Source organism: Gracilinanus agilis, chromosome 6, assembly GCF_016433145.1.
Source record: "Gracilinanus agilis isolate LMUSP501 chromosome 6, AgileGrace, whole genome shotgun sequence".
Lineage (NCBI taxonomy): Eukaryota > Metazoa > Chordata > Mammalia > Didelphimorphia > Didelphidae > Gracilinanus > Gracilinanus agilis.
Window position 1 is genome coordinate 230,725,015 of NC_058135.1, and position 19,200 is coordinate 230,744,214.

Genomic DNA, 19,200 nt, shown 5'->3' on the forward strand with positions numbered 1-19,200 from the left:
TTTGTATTTCAAGAAATGAGTTCTAATTTCAGCTCTCTTGCTTACTAGTAACCTTGAACAAGTCACCTAACATCTCTTTGCCAACCTCACAAAGTCAGTGTGAGGTTAAAAGGAAATAATAAATACAAGGCTCTTTCTGAAGCATTAAAACTATCTAAATGTTTTGTTATTATTATTTGACCACCACTACAGACAGACCAAACACTCAACATATCTAAACAACACTTGCTTTTTGATTTTTCTTCTAAAGAGGTATTTTGAGTCCCTCTGGAAAGCTTACAAGAGGAAGTACTATTTGAGTTGGGTTTTAAATGATAGGTAAGAATTAAACAAGTAGAAGTAGAAAGGGATGAGCATTCTCGGAACCAGGAATAATCTGAACAAAGACATAGAAATGTTAGGATAAACTCTTTGTTGGGTAGAGAGAGGAAGAATAAAGAATTGCCTTAGGGTCACAGATATAGAACTAGAAAAGACTTTAGAAACCAAGTGGACCCCCTCATTTTTTATATGAGGAAACTGAGAGACAAAGATGTTAAGTAACATGCTCAGGCTTACACAACTAGTATGTGGGAAGAGATATAAGCCTATTCCTTCCAGAATTAAAGTTCAATAGGCCATTACTACGCCATGCTGCCTCTAATCGAGTTGGAATAGGGTATATTACAGGCATCCCTTCCACATCCTGAGGGTTAGAGGTGTGGCTCTCCAGAGATGGGAAAAACTTGCATAAAAATTTTAGGCCATTCCTTTATACCAGAAAAGAAGTCTGAATTTTTTTTTCTTTTATGAGCTGTTTACAGTACTTTATTGAAAAATTTGGGTTGAGTTTTTGGTCATAGGCTATATTTAGGTCAATGTTAACATTCCTAGCCTTTGTGTGTCATCTGCTGGCTTTCACATTTTGCTCACAAATTTTAACTTTTTGCTTATTTTAACTTTGAAAAAGAAATTGTGTATATTAATGGTGTTAAAAGATAAAATATGTTATTGTACAACAATATATCATGCATTTCTAAGTTTCTAAATTTTTTCTGTGTTATCTGTGGGCCTTCACATGTTTTCTGTGGCTTCCACAAAACTCCCCCCAAAATCCCACTTAATTTCTTTTGCCAAACCTTGATATATACAAACCACAATAGGGAAAGTCAAAATGTGGAAGGGATACCCAATTTGGAAGGGAGATTTAGGAAATAAAGATAAGATGATATTACATTTCAGAAGCCCTTGAATGACAGACAATGGAGTCTAGACTTTTCTCACAAAGAAACAGGAAGTCTCTGAGCATATTTGAGCAGGAAAGATATGACCAGATCTAGGAATTTTTTTAAAAAGATTATTCTGGAAGTAGAGAGGAATGGATTGGGGCAGAGGAGAGTGGATTTGGGAAGAACTATAAAACAGGTATCTCAAAATCCCAAATAAGAGATAAGGGTCTGAACCGGGGTGATAGCAGCCAAAGAGAGAACAAATGCAGGAGATATTGAATCAAATAGGGATGCCTTAAGAGAACAAGTACTACACACCATACAATGGACAAACAACATTTAGGTTGTCCTCTGTTTAGAGAAGGAAGAACACAGTAGAGACACCAATACTTCATGATGGATTACTACTTGAGTAGCTATCCAGGTAAGGTTAGAAAAGAGTAAGGGAGGATCTTACCCAGACTACCATCAATTAGGTTCTATTTTATCTAATCTTGTTAACTAGGTGCTAATATCTATATATGATTGAAAGACTGCAAATCCTATTGACACCCTCCAAATTGAGTGTCCATGAAGAAAGTGCTCTGTTGTTTACTCACCCCACCCCAGTTATAGCTCTGATCGATAAAATAGATAGTGTTTGTGGTTGTTCATCTTTCATTTCTAAAGAGGACTAATGACCAAAGAGGACCATTGCATCATGTGAGGTCTTGACTTATTTATGAATTGGATTTAATTGAGGCAGAGTTGCATAAAGTCGTCAGCCTTTATGCAACTAGGGCAACTAGGTAGCAGACCCTCATTATCTCCAAAAATTCAGCTCCAGGAGTCAGGAGGACCTGGGTCAAATCTGGCCTCAGACACTTCATAGTAGCATGACTCTGAGGAAGTCACAAAACCCCAATTGCCTAGCCTTTGCCTCTCTTCTACCTTAAAATTGATAATATCAAAAAAGGTAAGGGTTATTTTTTTTAAGCAAGGTCATTAGCTTTACTCTCTCTTCCAAGACATTGAAGTCCAGTGAGAAGACAGAAGTCAGGACAGATGCCAATGGCCCAAGATGCCATGGATGAACTTGGCATCTTCAATGTTTGCCCAAGCTCTAGTTGCTCCATAGCACCTGCTTCAGTCATCTTTGTGACCTTTAAAACAAATTATTCTCATCTGCTCATTCCATTAGAGGAAGTCTTCACATGCTTGGGGTAGAAATCCACTCAACTCACTGATAGGTTTGAGACACATCTGGTATGAGAGCTTGATGAACCTTTTTCATGGAGGTTCATTCACCTTTGGTGCCCACCTTTTACTCAACTCTCACCTGAGGCTCCAAAAAAACTTAGCATGTGCCATCTTAGCAGGCAGACTAAGCCAGTTTGAGGGTAATATAGATGGAGTTTAGTAGCTAAATGTAGGAAGCAAGGGAGAGGGAAGAGTAAAGATAACATCAAGGTTGGGAGAATGGGATATGCTGCTATAGACAGAAATAGCAATACAAATCAGGTTTGAAGGAAAAAGATAATGAATGAAGTTTGGAATCTGATAGATTTTATTTGGCAGTAGGATATCTAGATGTCATCTAGAGAGGCAAAACTGAATAAACTCAGAAGAAAGGTAGGAACCAGGTATGTAAATCTGATAGTAATCTGTACATATGGACTATCTGAAGTAATAGGAATAGATAAGGTCATCAGTGAGAGTATAGAGAAGAGAAGAGGATGAAGGACAGATTCTTGGGAAACACCCAAAGTGAAGAGTGAGGAAGAAGACGAGGATCCAGCAAAGGAAACCAAGAAAGAATGATCAGAGAGATATTAGAAAAATCAGGAAACGGTAGCATTTCGGAAGCCAAAGAAGGAAAAGACAGGATCAAAGGAGTCATCAACAGATAAATTAGCAAATTCACATATATTAGTTGTGATATAAACATGTTTCAAAATATTAAAAATAGAAGATATCTTGGAAATTTCTAGTCTGACCTGCTCATTGTATTGTAAGGGATTGTGTGCCTTAATCAAAGAGGAAGGTACAATATAACATCAGAAATCAATAGATTCTGAATTATTATTACAGGTCTATTTTTTTAATTTAACTAATTCTTAAATTATTACATTAATTTTTCATTGAACCTCTAAATTAAATACATTTTATTCTAGATGGCTATATTTAGGATAAATTATTCCCTTGTGTTCTATAAGTCACAAGAGCATAATTTGTAGCATTCCTCCCCTTAAATTTTTCCATGTCTTTACTTCCAATCCCACGAATTCTTTACCCCTACCAAAACAGTTGCTATAATTTGGGTCTCTACAGAACATGGACTTTATTACCCATTTCAATAGTGTTGTGAATCCAGGGAAGCACCTTACTCAGGTCTGTAAAGACCCCTGGAGTTCCTCTGTAACTGGCAATTTTCTTACGGTTGTACCTCCAGCTGCGAGCACATCCCAACCCCCATGAAGTCACACCAGCTAGAGTCCAGTCCCCAAGTCTATTCCTGCACATCAGGGAGCCCCCTGAATCACCCTATAAAAAGAGAAGGGTTGTTGTCATCATTGTCAGCATCAGTACCCAGCAGAACTTCTTTAAAATAAATTTTAAAAAAAAACAAACTTTACCTCCTGTCTTAGTATCAGTTCTAAGCCAGAAGAGGGACAAAGTTTAAGTGACCTGCCCAGGGTAAGAGGTATCTGAAGCCATATTTGAATTTAGACCCACCCATGACTCCAGACCTGATGCCCTATCTACTGTGCTACTTAGCTCCTCCCTCCCAAACAGCACTCCTTCTTACCTTCTTAATCTCTAGATTATATGAGGGTGTGGGGATTGAGGATAGCCCAGATAAATGAAATATCCAGATGATCCTCAAAACTTACTATAGCCTATACTTTTACCCTCTTTTCTTTTCAGTTGTTTCTTCAGAGCTATCAGGAAGGAATAAATATCCCTAAGTAAAATTTCTCTATTTTCCAAATTTTATCCCTTCCCAGATCCCATGTTTTAAGCTCAGGAAGCAAGGAAACAATGCTAAGGTTACTAGATCAGTATTTAGCATCAGACCTGGCCATAGTAGGTGTTTAATAAATATTTGTTGACTTATAATCAGGAGACAAGGAGAGTAGTAGGCAGAGGTCTGGAAAATCCACAAACTGAATAATCAACCACCAAAAAAGAGAGCTGGCCATTCTTCATATATGGGAGAAGAAATAGCTATCTATTGGTTTCATTAAATATATCTTTGAAGGCTGAGTATTCCCTCTCAGCTCCCACCACTTGCTACCTGAAAAAAAAGAGATCAAGTCAATAGTCCAAATATGTTTTTGACTGATCTTTTCCAGCTCTGATTTAACCCACTTGACTCACCAACCTTCAACTCCAGCCCTTCTACCCTACAGGTTATCATAAAGGGTTGGTAAATCCATTTCCCACTGAAAAATACATCAGAATAAAGACAGCCTGGCAATGATTAAGTCAGGCTCTGCTTTCCCTACTCACCTGACATGCATCCTTTCCTCCATCTGGGAAGCCAGCACAAAGAAGTGTATTGCCCTTGATAGGTCTCTTTAAAGTTAACAGCATAGCGGCACACTTCTTCTTGGTCAGAATGGGCAAGTCCACTTGATGCAAGACTTGAGGGAGACGGCCATCTAGGGGGAAAAAACCCAATAGGGAGATATAATGGAGTATAAAGTGCCATAGTCTCTTTCATATAGAGATTGTACGACTCATATTCTTAGGGCTCAGGTTCAAGTACTAGTATTGAGTTGTTGGTGGATCCAGTGGGATAAGATAGGAGTTACTTACTCTCTTCCAGACGACCCCAGCCTGCAGTAGTACAGAAGAATCCTGGCTCAAAAATTTCCCCCCGTTTGGGAAGGCATAAGGGCCCAACAAACTGGCCTGTAGGAAATGATAAGAGGGACTCATCCAAGCCTGGAGAGGACACACAGGCCTCAGCATCCCTGGTAGGACACACAAACCCACCTGTATCTTTAAGGAGCAGCCAGCATCTCTTAGCTTTGCTTTGCCCCCTAAACTTTGTTCTGACGCTCCCTTTAGCAACCATCCTTCCCAAACCTTTAATTATCATGAGTAACAGAAAAGTATCTCACAGAGAAACACTGGAGCCAAGGAAAATCTTGGCTCTTCTTTTCCTTTACTTTCTGAAAACATGAAATTGCAATGAAGAAGAATTCTCAGGAAGTGTGACCACTGCCCAGAATACCTTAATCCAACCTTCAGATCATACCCAGACTTAAAATTAGAGCAGGCTTTGTAAACCAGAAACAGTGGCTTTAGCTGGCACTTATGAAGCTGTCTCACAAGCTGGCCTGCCTCAGGGGAGCTAAGGAAATGGCAACCTGGATTCTCTCTAGCCTCAGATGGTTACCAAACTTGAATGTGCCATTCATCTTCAAGAGGGCAATGTCATAGTTCATTGGTTTTCTGAGTGTGAAATAAGGGTGTTTGATGATGGTATCCACAGAAAGAGTCTGCTCTTCTTGTTCTACCAAATTCACATCATGCTCTCCTGCAGTAACATTCAGAAATTTTTTCGCATCCCTATAGAGAAAAAAAAATGTAGTTTAAGGAAAACAAGTCAACAAGCAACCACAGAAATCCATCAGGTCACAGGTAGCAAATCACTATCACCATTAACCAAAATATCTGTGTGACTAGGTATTTGGACTAGTCTCAGAGGGAATTCCTCCTCTATCCCAATGTTGAAATTATAATGTACCATATAACCAATTCTAGAGCTCCATTAGGGCAATATCCCTGCCTACAACTTTGAACCACAGGGGTATTCTATTTCTGACCATTAATGACATGACGAAGGGAGAAAGACCAGCTGACCTCCAACCATGTGACCGTCCATTCTTACTTATGTATGACACAGTGAGCAGCTGTGATCACCCATTGGGCAGAGATGATAGTTCCTCCACAGAAATGCCTTTCTCTTCGTTTCAGAGACACCTGCAGAACCAAACCTTTAGATAATAACAATGTCTTTCATTTGAGAATTCTTTCCAGTTTACAGAATTCTCCCTAAGAAACAACTAAATAGCACAGTGGATAAAGCATTAGCTCCCAGTTGAACTTGGGTTCAAATCTGGCCTCAGACACTTCCTAGCTATGTGACCGAGGGCAAGTCACTTAACCCTAATTGCCTAGTCTTTACTGCTCTGCTGTCTTAGAATTGATGCTAAAACAGAAGGTGAGGGGGTTTTTTAAATTCCTTTCTCTTCCATAAATCTCGTTTGATCTTCATAATAGTCCAGTAAACTGGGCAGGGGTGGGATCCATAGCCTAACTATACAAATAAGAATCACAGTTCTCAAAAAGGTAAAGTGCTGTGACCAAAGCCAAACAGCCACCAATTGATTCAATTATTCGAACCATAGAATCAGAGGTTCAGAGGTGGAAGAGAACCAAAAGGCCGTCTAGTCAAACCCCATTTTAAAAATGAGGAGACTGAGCCTTACAGAGCTTACGTGACTTCCCCAAGATAATACAGGTAGGAAGTGACAGAGGCAGAATTAGAACCCAGGTTTTCTGACTCCAGAAAAAATGTTTTTCTCCATTCTAGTTTATTGTTTCCCTGGTCTCTGTTTTCTCCACTGCACCGTGCTTACATGTAAAAAGAGGTACAGCAAACAACTACATTCAAGAAACCCCCAAAATAAATGGGCCCCAAAATAGTGACCCCCCTACAGGAACCATACTAGCAACAAAGTCTGAACATGTCACTCCACTGCTCAGGAAGCTATTTCATCTCGAATAAGATTCCTTTGGTATTTCAAAGCCTTTCACAATCTGGCTCCATGTCTATCTTCCAAGATTTTTGTCATATTACTCTCCTTCATGCAATCTATATTCTAGCCAAACTGGTCTTCCCGTTAATTACCATGCATGACATTCTTCCTCCCACTTCCATGATTTTGCTCAGACTCTCTCCTTGGAATGTACTCCAGTCTCATGTCTACCTTTTGGAATCTCAAGTTTCCACCAAGGTTTAGCAAGTGCCAAGTCCTACGTAATGCCGTTCTTGATTTTCCCTTCACTGTCAGTGCTCCACCCACCCTCCAAAAGTTACTTTTATTGACTTTAAAAATATATTATAAGGGACAGCTAGAGTGCTGGACCTGGACTTAGGTAGACTCGTCTTCCAGAGTTCAAATCCAGGCTCAGACACTTAGTAACTATCTAGAAAGTCACTTAATCCTGTTTGCCTTTTAAAAATCAATGCCTGAAACCACACCAATGCAACTATCAATAATATGGAAATAAGGCTTGATCAATGTTAAAACCAGTGGAAATGCACATCAGCTATGGGGGATGAAGGGGAAAGTAAAAACATGAATCATGGAAAATTTTTCTTAAAGATAAAATATTAAAAAAAAAGAAGAAGAAATGTTTCTGGATTAGTTAAAAAAAATAATCAATGCCTACCATCTGCTAGGAAGTCAGAGACAGGGGCAACTAGGTGGCTCAAGGGATAGAGAGCCAATCCTGGAGATGAGATGCTCTAGGTTCAAATTTGACCTCAGACACTTCCTTGCTATGTGACCCTGGGCAAGTCACCTAACCCCAATTGCCCAGCCCTTACCAGCCAGTATATATTCTAAGACAGAAGGCAAGGGATTTTTAATATTATTTTATGGGAGGTAGCTAGATAGCACAGTGGATGGAGTTCCAGGCCTGGAGTTCCAAGGACTTGGGTTCAAATTTAGTTTCACACACTTCTATAGCCATGCAACCCTGGGCAAGTCACTTAATCCCAACTGCCTAGCCCTTACCACTCTTCTGCCTTAGAATCCATACTTAGCATCAATTCTAAGACAGAAGGTGAGTGTTTTAAAAGGAAAAAGAACATATTATATGTAAGTATCCTCATAGTAGGATATAAGGTCATTGAAGTAGAAAGTGTTTTGTGATGTTTTTTTTCTTTAATTCCTAGAAGCTAATACAATGCCTTGTATATAAGAAGTGAATTATACAACCATAAATTGTGTGCTAGGATATGTCAGACCCCATTATACTTCTAAGCTGGGATCTGCTTACATCACATTGACAAGTGCTTATTTCCAAATTTTAATCATTCATAATGCTATTTCCATTACTATATGAGAGGGTCATGTTCCCCACCCATCCATTGTCTCCTGGAAATTCCCCCTCATCCTGGTTTGTGTCTTATCTACATCTCTCTTCATATTTGCCTGATCTCAAAGAAAATTAGTGAATGTAAACATAATTTCTTGTATTTAAGAGCCAATCTGGTGGCTCTGACAAAAGATGATTTTAATCTATGTTTGGAATCTTCCACCATTTCCATGGCCCCAAAATAGAGGTTATTTAGGATTTACATAAAAGAAACATGCAAGAAATCTACCAACACTATGTTTATGTTTTGAAGAAAAAAGTTTAAAAATACTAAAGTTCTAGTATTTAGAAAGTATTAAAGGATCTGTGGGAAAATACAGGAGGAAAGTTTGAAAGTGTTTCCTGCTCCTCCAAAATCACTCTAGATTTCAAAACAAGTATTCCATAGTTGTCACTTCTCCAACTCTTGATTACTTGACCTTGAAACCTAATTCTCATCCCATTCCTTTCATTACCCTATTTTTCTACAATATACCTTAGGTTAAAAAAAAAAAGCTTTCCAGAGTTCATTTATTCTTGAGAATATGAGTATCTAGATGCTCTGAATTGGAATTAGAAAACAATTTAGATATGTGTGGAAATATGTGTCCCTCTTTTCTAAATAGAAAATAGAAAAAGTAGGTGGGAGACACAATGAGAGATGTGGAATGTGGAAAAGACAAGAGATATCGATATGAGAAAGCAGCTAATCTCTGTAGCCCAGGAGTGACCTCAGTTCCCCCTATGAAAAATGAAGCTAAAGGACAAAAATTGGCTTTATAAAAACTAGACACCACAAAGAGGAGAGTTTAAACTTAAAATTTATAGAAGGAAAAAGAGCAATACCTGTTGAGAGGCACAAAAGTGCATACATGGAAGGACTAGGACAATGAGTTAAATCTCTGGTCAAACAAGAGAGTATTTGCTAAGTATGTACAGCCAGGGAAATTGGGAATTTAAATCATATGAGTTCAGTTTTGCTTTGTATTTCCTGAAATACTCTGTAATGTACATATCATCACCAAGCAAATAAAATCACCCATCATATATCAATTTCTATTTTTCTGGAATACATGTGTTTAGAACTATTACTATAATCCTGTCTCTGCAACTTTATTTGAGTATCTAGTATTTTATTAGAAAAATCATAAATTTTACTTTGAATATATAAATTTACCTAATTGTGACTTGATTATGTTTTCATTTTGTTATATTTTGTTCCTTGGGGAGGTATGTCCATTTTCATAATTCAATCCAATAAGGAAATAGTTTCAGATACAATAAAATGTCAACAACAAACATTTATTAAGTGAAAAGCACTACGTTAAGGGAGATGCAGAAATAATTAAGGCACTTGTCCTAGCAGAATTCACAATTTGTCAGGCTATATGACCCAGACACAAATGACTCTCAGAAGCAGCCTGGCACAGGAGAGAAAAGAGTCCTAGGTTCAAATTCAAGTTCTGACATTGACTACTTAGATGACCATAAGCAAGTGATTTAACCTTTCTGGATTTGTTTCCCCATTTGTGAAATAGAAGTTCAGACCAGGTAGCATCTAATATCGCTTTTAGCTCCAGGCTTTGATCCTAGGATTCTATAAACTCAAAATAGTGTACAAAAAGTATATAAGGAAAGTATGAACCAAAGACTAGTTGAGATCTTAAATATAAAAAGGTAAGTTACTATCTTTCCTGACAAAAGGCAAAAAAGGTTTCATGAAAAAGAAGGCATTTGAGATCACTCATAAAGAATGGACAGAGTAAACAGGGTGGAAATGAGATCAGTGGGAGAGTGGTTGAGGGTATTCTTATAGGGACCAACAAGAACAAAGGCACAACAGAAGACAAATGTATTTGGCATTTCTTTTTCAACACATGCCTTTTCAGGAGTCCATCCAGAGGACACAGCAAGGAAAACAGATTTTAGCATGTTCTCAAAGAGTAATGAACTAGTCCCAAAATTCCCTGTAGCCTCTCAGATGCTATAAACATTTTTTTTTCCTGAGAAGTCATTCATTCCTTCCAAGACAAGTCATTGCCTAGTACTCACCTGCCATGGATATGTTCCTTTTTCAACTGGGCTTCCTCCAACAATTCGACTGAAATGGCTAAAGTAATCCCAAGGCTGGTTGTCTATTGTACTCCGCCCACACATGAGACCTAGAAACCCCAGATTTAAAAAATCATGAATAGGCAGTGAGCTCCCTGATGTTCCAGAGTCCTGCAGAGAGCCCTCCTGAAACTGAAGGCACAAATCCACTGGAGCAGTATAAAGGTAGGACTCCATTCCATTCACTTAAAAGTCATTTCCATTTTTAAGTAATTAACTTTGTTCCAGAATGCGTCAATCAGACAGAACTGAGTCTAAATAGAGCCTATTCACCTCCTTGAAACAATCAAAACTATCATGTTTAAGATTTGATCATGCCCTTAGTAATGTTATAATGCCCTTAGTAAAGTATATTATCTACTTTTATCTAGTCCCTAGTCTCTTCTCCTTTCCTTTCCACATAACAAAACACAATTTATCAGAGGCCCTTGCAAAAGACATGACTATAATAATAATCTTTATATATTACAAATAGCTTCCAGAAATGAACTATATCCATAACTAGTCAGTAAACTAATAGGAGCATAGGCATCTCAGAGCTGAAACAGACTTTAGAGTTTGCTTAGACCAACTCCTTCATCTTGCAAATTAAGAAACTGAGGGTCAGGGGGGACTTCTACAAGTTGACATCCAGAAGAGATGGCTCCCTGCTTAATTAGCACTCTTGCCAATGAATAATAATAATAATAATAATAATGGTCTGCATTTATATGGTACTTTAAGTTTTGAAAAGCACTTTTATCTCAATAATGTCTTTTATGACAATTATATTCCTAACCTAATATTTTATTCAAATAACATGTATGTATTAAGGATTTGAAATATATCAAAATGATCAATACCAAATCTTGGGGGGAGGGGAGAAAATATTTTGTTTCTGCAAAATCTTTCTCCTCCCCTTTACCCAAAATTAATTGATTGGTGTGTGGTATTTTTATGTACTTTTAAGAGGTAGCTTGATATAGTAAAAAAGAATACTGAATTTGTTTCATAGAATTAGGTTCAAATCCTCTTTGAATAACTTATTCCCTTTGACCACCATGAGTTGATCATTTTAGCTCTTAATTCTATGACCCTTGTACAGCAGACCTTAATAAACACTGTCATTTAATAAAACAAAGCACTAGTTTGGGATAACAACTATCAGCAAAGCAATATTCATCTAAGTCATTCAGTATTATCAGACAATCACAATCCATATAATTATAACAAAGTTATCCATATAACTTTGCCCATTTACATGAATCTCTTTCTTCTCTTTTAGAGAGTATAAAGAAATAGCAGCCCCTGGGGCACTGGAAAAGAGAGAAATTGAGACGTTCAACTTGGGCAGGGGAGCACATTTCCTTTTTTATATTTATAAACCTCTTTCATGTTTAGATTTCTTAAAAATAATCTTTTGACCTGAGTGAAAGGACCACATTTCTTATACATTCCTACTCTCCAGTATATTGGGCAATGCATCAAATACAGAAGAGATCTTCCAACAATAAAATGGGGGAATTAACACTTTTAAAATTTGATGTAAAATGAGGAATCACACTTCAAGTGGCAGTCTCCACTGTATGCTGCTTCTATCTGGAGTTCATTGTGTTTTCCATCACATATCTGTCTTCATTCTTGAACACTTTGAGGCAAGCAAAGTAGCAAAATGCAAAAAGAAATATTTTTAATATATTACTCCTCTGTGAGTGTTCTATTTTCCCCTGGGCTGACATAGAAAATACCTTCACTTGCAGAAACTGAAGTTCAGCCTCAGCTCCCTAGACTATCAAAACAACTAAACAATCTGCTTCAGTGCCTGCACCACGTCCACCGACCCTGAGTTCCATAAGCTGATTTCCTCTTTGCTCCCTCCCCTTAAATAACTCTTTTATGTTTAAATCCCTTTGGAACAGAAGGCAATCCTTAAACAATGACATAGGATGATTTTCTGTCTCTATCATTTGAATGACTTCTCTAGAAAATTTTATAATGCTTTAGAATCTAAATATACTGTTTCCTGAAGTCAAACTCACTGAAGCAAAGCCAGGAAACACAATGGTTCTGGGGGCTGGCACCAACACAATCAGGAAGAAGTTTGTCAAGGACCTCTGTTGCCTCATTTTAAAGAGATAAATGCCATTTGAAAAAGTTAGGGGAGACAAATATTATGTTTTCCAGAAGGTGAAACATGACATTTGTCTAAGGTATTGTCTATTTTCCTAACTAAATCATTAGAAATTATTGTAATTGAGCAGTAACTCCAATTGATGGAAACTACAGATTTACTAAGAAATCTTATTAAAATTCAACTCATCTCCCATCCCTAGTTCAAATGTCAATTTATGAAATGAAAAATAAAACAACAATCTAAGTCAGCAATGCTGATGCTGTTAATTTACTGCTTGTATTCCCCCAGAGAGCTCCTACAAAGAGATGATGAGCTTTCATCCCAGAACCCTGTACATATTTCCAGGAAGGCCTTCACCAGAAGATACTTATTATCATGGCTCATCTCAATCCTACCTCTCAGAAGAGACTGAAATGCATACTTTCCCACTCCAAAATGGAACATCCCCAGAAGTGAAATCAATTTCCATGCTGTTCCTCGCATTTTAAGGCTGAGACAACTCCTTGAAAGCTCAGGAGAAAGTAGACAGAAAAAAGCTGTGGGAGAGAATAGCAATAAGCCAATTAAATTGGAGGTTACTTATTAATCCATAGATAAAAGACTCAGCCATGCTCATCCAGCTCTTCTAAATTTGTCCAAGCACAGTGACTTCTTGCTAGGATCATTATAACTCAATACACTTCAGAAGCTATCTAAGAAATAGCCTACCAAAGACAAGGAAATGACTAATTTTATAACATTTCATGTTCCAGCAGTCCCATACCAATTCATTGGTTACACTTACATTTTCATTGCTATCAAGGAGAATAACTTCTAAGAGATTTATTTTCAGCTTTCACTTAGCATAACACACCCCCCTCAACTTAGTAAGATGACACCTTGCTCCCAAGGATGGAGTGCTCTCATAATAAAAACAACCAATTCTGAAACATTTTTCAATCTTCTTGATTGAATGGTAGAAATGTCTTTATCAAAAGAGAATAGATATAAAACTAATTGGGGAACAAACAAAGGAAACCTACTTTCTCCATGAGCTTTGTCACTATATTCTGCTGGCTTCTAAAGTACTCCCAATCTTTCTTTATTTCTTCATCCTGTGGAGCACAGTCTTCTAAAGCTCAGTCTGAGAATGCTTTAATATTACTTAAACAACAGTAACTTTTATCTCAGTTGAATTCAAGAGGTAATTATTAATCCCCTACCAGGAAACATTATTCTGGCATTAAAAGAGATATAGATATGAATTAGGCATGGTTTTTGTCCACAAGGAACTTGTAGTAAAAATAAAAGTAATAATAATAGTGTTGTATCAGAAAACAAGGATTTTATTGGCCAAAATTTGGGAGGAGGAAAAGTTGAGAGTTACTAACTAAAAATATGCAAAATAATGGAAAACTGGGTAGATAGAGACCTTGCCTCCTTCACTTTTGCTATGGGACAAATCCATTTTCATTCCAATCCTGAGAGGATCTTAGAAACCAACTCATATTCATATCTTCCATTTCCAAACTTAAATCCAAACTAACATTCAGACCCTGAGATCCTACCTGGGCAAATAATGGTCCAAGCCAACCCACACCCCTCAAAATTTCAAACCTGTGGAGAAGTCTGAGGTCAAAGCCAAGGGCAATCTGGGCAGAAGGGGGCTGATCCATGTGGACCAAGAGCAAAGTCAGGAATCCCAGTCTTAGCTTGGCATAAGGACATAATCCACAGTTTGGGGTGAGGACACAGTTGACAGAGGGAGCCACCCTCCCACCCAGATCTTTTTGCCCAAAATTAAAGGCAGAGCTCTGGGGCAGGGCAATCAACAGTGTGACTAATTGCATTAAGAACACAGTTAGACCAAAAACTTGAGCCCAATCCTGGGGCTAGAATTTGATCAGCCCCTAACCTGATCAAGTTCAGAGTGAGATCAAAAGCTTACACCCAATCCTGAAGAAAGTCTTTAAGCAATATCAGCATCTCAAGGGGCAATTGATTCAGCAGGGAGAGGGGGGTTCTCAGAACTCTCAGCCCTCAGACCATTTGATAAACTGGTTAACAACCCAGAAAATAAGCTGAGAATAACATCAAGGAAGGACTAAAGTTTAAGTTAAGTCCCAACTTCCCAGAAAACAGCCTACCTATAATTAGATAGGGAAAATGAGCAAACAATTTTTAAAAAGCACCCAAAACTATAGAATTTTTATGGACACAAAGAGCAAGGTACAGACACAGAAAGAGACAGTGAAAGCAAAGGAAACACAAACAAAGTCCTAAAGAAAAGGATGGATTGGACACAAAGTCTGGAAGAGCTCAAAAAAGACTTCAAAAATCAATTAAGAGAGGCAGAGGAAAAATGGGGAAGAGAAATGAAAGTGATGCAAGAAGAAATGGGCCCACTGAAAAAAAAAGAACCAAAAACTGACAGAGGAAAATCGGGTCTTAAAAATCAGAATTGATTATCTAGAAACTAATGACTTCATGAGAAATCGAGAAACAATAAAGCAGGGGGCAGCAGGGTAGCTCAGTGGTTTGAGAGCCAGGCCTAGAGACAGGAGGTCCTAGGTTCAAATCTGACCTCAGACACTTCCTAGCTGTGTGACCCTGGGCAAGTCACTTGACCCCCATTGCCTACCCTTACCACTCCAAGATGGAAGGTAAGGATTTAAAAAAAAAAGAAACAATAAAGCAGAATCAAGGGAATGAAAAAATAGAGGAAAACATGAAATCTCTTATTGAAAAAAATGGACCTAGAAAATAGATCTAGAAGAGATAATTAGAGAACTACTGGACTACCTGAAAGCCATGATCAAGAAAAAATCTTGGACATCATGTTACAAGAAATTATCCAAGATAACTGCCCAGAGATTCTAGAATGAGAAAATAAAATTAAAATTGAAAGAATTTTCACAGATCCCTTCCAGAAAGAAATCCTCAAATAACAACTTCCAGGTATATAATAGCTAAATTCAAGAGCCAACAAGCCAAGGAAAAAAGTATTTCATACAGCCAGAAAAAAAAAACATTCAAATACCACAGAGCTACATTCAGAATCACACAGGACCTAGCAGCCTTTACATTAAAGGATTGAAAGGCATGGAATACGATATTCAGGAAGGCAAAAGATTTGGGTTATAACCCAGAGTCACCTATCCAGAAAAACTGAGTATATTCTTTCAGAGGGAAAAAATGGTCATTCGATAAGATAGATTTCTAAGCATTCCTGAGGAATAAGCCAGACTTAAACAAAAAATTTGAAGTTTGCTGGCCAATCCTACCTGGAGTCCGAACCTGAGACATAAGAGAAGCCCAAAAAGTTAAATAAGAAAGAGAAAATTTGAGAAACTCATTAATGTCAAAATGTTTATAAGTCTGCATAGAAAGAAGATTTCTGTGATTCTCAAAAATTATTCTTAATAGTAGAGAAGATAGAAGGAATTTACTCAGAAAGAGGGTGGAGAAGTAAGTTGATTATGATGATATGATGTATATGATGATATATGATGATAATATGTATATGTAAATGTGATGATATGGAACAGTATGTATGTATGACATAATATGTATGCATTTGAATGATATGTGAAAAATCAATCAAGGGTTGAAAAAGAGGGTTACATTGGAAGAAAAGGAAAGGGAGAGATAAAATGGGGTAAATTATATAACATGAAGAGGTGTGAAAAATCATTATAGAGAGGGGAGGATAAGGGTGACGATAGGCAGTGCTTAAACCTTACTTGTAACTGGCTCAGAGAGGGAAAAACAAGTCTACTCAGTGAGGTATAGAATTCTATCAACCTACAGAGAAGTAGAAGGGGAATAAGATGAGGAAAGGGGAAGTTAATTGAAAGGATGGGAAAGTGAGGAGGGTGACAAAAAAGCAAAATACTGGTGAGGAAGAACAGACTGAAAGAGAATGGAGCAGGATCTAAAGGGGATAATATGATGGAGGGCAATAAATAGTTAGTAATCATAACACTGAATGTGAATGGGATGAACTAACCCATAAAATGGAAGTAGATAGCAGAGTAGATTAAAAACCAGAATCCTACTATCTGTTGTTTATAAGAAACACATTTGAGGCAGGGTAACACACACAGATTCAGGCTGGATCAGAATTTATTATGCATCATTTAAAATAAAAAAAGCAGGAATAACAATCATGATACCAGATAAAGCCAAAGTAGAAATTGATCTGATTAAAAGAGATAAGGAAGGAAATTACATTTTGCTAAAGGGTACTATAAACAATGAAGTAATATCATTACTAAATATTTATGCACCAAATGATGTAGCATCTAGATTTCTAAAAGAAAAATTAAAGGAGCTCAAGGAAGAAATAGTAAGACCATACTTGTGGGGGATTTCAACCTTCCCCCTTCAGAACTAGATAAATCAAACCAAAAAATAAATAAGAAAGAAATAAGGAAAGTGAATGAAATGCTAGAAAAATTAGAGTTAATAGATATCTGGAAAAAAACTGAACAGGGATATAAAAAGGAATATACCATCTTCTCAGCAGTACATGGTACATGTACAAAGATTGACCATTGTACTAAGGCATAGACATATCGCAAACAAATGCAGAAAAGTAGAAATAATAAATGCAACTTTTTAAAATCATAATGTAATAAATATTAAAATTAACAAGGGTCTATGGGAAGGTAAATAAAGATATTCTTTGATGTATGGGATGGCTCTTAATCATCAAAATCAATTTAGAACAGAATAAGTAATAAAGAAGTAAATCAACAGGATAGATTAGGTACACATTATATAGAAAAAAACCAAAGCAATAGATTTAATAATCTCCAAGAGTCCATATAGTGAGTCAAGAACTCATTAGTTGACAAAAACTGTTTGGAAAATTGGAAAGCTAGCTGGCAGAAACTAGGTATAGACCAACATCATATAACATAGACTCTAAATGGGGAATGAACTGTAAAATGAGGAAATGATTTAGGCATAAAGGATGACATCATACAAAATGATAGGGGAAGGGGGAGGAATTTTTTAAGCTAATTTCTCTGAAAAAGGTATTTATCTCTAAGACACATAAGGAACTGAGCCAAATCAGTTAAAATGAAAGTCACTGTCCAATTGTTAAAGGAAATGACCAGGCAATTTTCAGAGGAAAAAAATCTAACCTTTCAATAGCCACATGAAAATGCTCCAAATCACTAGTAATTAAAAAATGCAAATTAAAACAATTAAAATCACCTCAAACCCATTAAACAGGAAAAGTTGACCAAAACACACCAAGTGTAATCTAACTGGAGCAGGGCATGGTGAAACTATCACCTCTTTATTCCTGGAAGCTATGCCTTTTCTTACTACATCAAAGAATGAATTCACTTTCTTGGCCACAGTGTAAAACTGTGTAACAACTTCTGTGACAGAAGGGCAAGGGCTAGGCAGACATGATTAAGTGACTTGCCCGGGGTCACAGAGCTAAGAAATGCCTGAGGTCAGATTTGAATCCATGATCTCCCTGCTACAGGCCTGGCACTCTAGCCACTATACCATCTAGCCACCCCTCATCCTTGCCCTTTTTGATGGCCCCTTCCTTTTCTAAGTATTTATTAACCATATGCCTAATAATATATTTAAGAATTTTCCTAAGATTTGAAGTCAATTGCCTATGGTATGCTAAATCCATTCTCTTCCCTTAAAAAACAATCTAGACACTCACAGTTTTCCAGTCCTATAGTACTGTTCCTTTTGTTAATGAACTTTCAAGAAATCAATGACAAGACATCCAGAAGTTCTTTCAGTACCTGAATATTATAATGGCTACCCATCCTCAAAGCATGGAGAAAAGTCTCTGCCTGCTGCCAGTCTATGTAAAAGAGGTTAGGAAAACTATTTCCAGAAATGTGTGATGATATGTAATCAAAAGAACTTGTTCACTGATTAAGAGCATATGCAGACATTCTATACCTGGTTCATGCTTAATAACTATAGAGATGGAATTTGAACTAACTTAGGAGGACCAATTGGATGCTCTTTCCTGCCTGGCTATGTTGGTATAAGAAAGAATATAATTCCAGTTGCTTCAGTATAACATTTGTTCTTGGTAATCTAGGTGGCACAGTGGATAGAGTGCTAGGCTTGAAGTCAGAAGACTCATCTTCTTGAGAACACATCTGACCTCAGATACTTATGGCTGTGTGATCCTGAGTAAATCACTTCCCCTTGTTTGCAGAGCAGAAGCAAAATAAAAATTAAGCATCTCTACATTCTTTCTGTTGTCAATTATCATCATCCCATCCACCCAAGTAACAGTCTTATCCTTCCTTTGATCTTCCTCCTCTTATTATTATGTTTAACTATTCTTATTTGTTCTAAAGGATAGCTTTGAGTTTTTTTAATTAAAAAAGGGAATTCACAATAAATAAAGAAGAAATAAAGAAATGTTTAAAACTTATTTTGCCCAAACTATAAACATAACAGACCACAGCATTAAGAAAAACAATAAAAATCAGATTATTTTATTAATATATGCAGAAAAGACTTTTTGACAAAACACATATTTTCTTTTTTTTAATGCACTAAAAAGTATAGGAATAAATAAACCTTTCATTAATGTGGTATACCGTGTTTACCTAAAACTAAGAGAAAGAATTAATGGAGGATGAATGA

General features: G+C 37.0%; 1 protein-coding gene across 1 annotated transcript in view; it reads right to left on the bottom strand.

Moving 5' to 3' along the window:
* The window catches only part of OVCH2 (ovochymase 2), a 163,984-nt gene that overhangs the window by 83,981 nt on the left and 60,803 nt on the right, over window positions 1-19,200 (bottom strand). Inside the window, exons 5-11 of the mRNA XM_044681804.1 lie at window positions 15,837-15,849; window positions 10,401-10,510; window positions 6,091-6,182; window positions 5,596-5,768; window positions 5,010-5,105; window positions 4,701-4,852; window positions 3,536-3,731 (exon numbers count right to left, since the gene is read on the bottom strand). Coding sequence (XP_044537739.1) covers window positions 3,536-3,731; window positions 4,701-4,852; window positions 5,010-5,105; window positions 5,596-5,768; window positions 6,091-6,182; window positions 10,401-10,510; window positions 15,837-15,849 — 832 coding nt within the window. The remainder of the gene's footprint in view (window positions 1-3,535; window positions 3,732-4,700; window positions 4,853-5,009; window positions 5,106-5,595; window positions 5,769-6,090; window positions 6,183-10,400; window positions 10,511-15,836; window positions 15,850-19,200) is intronic.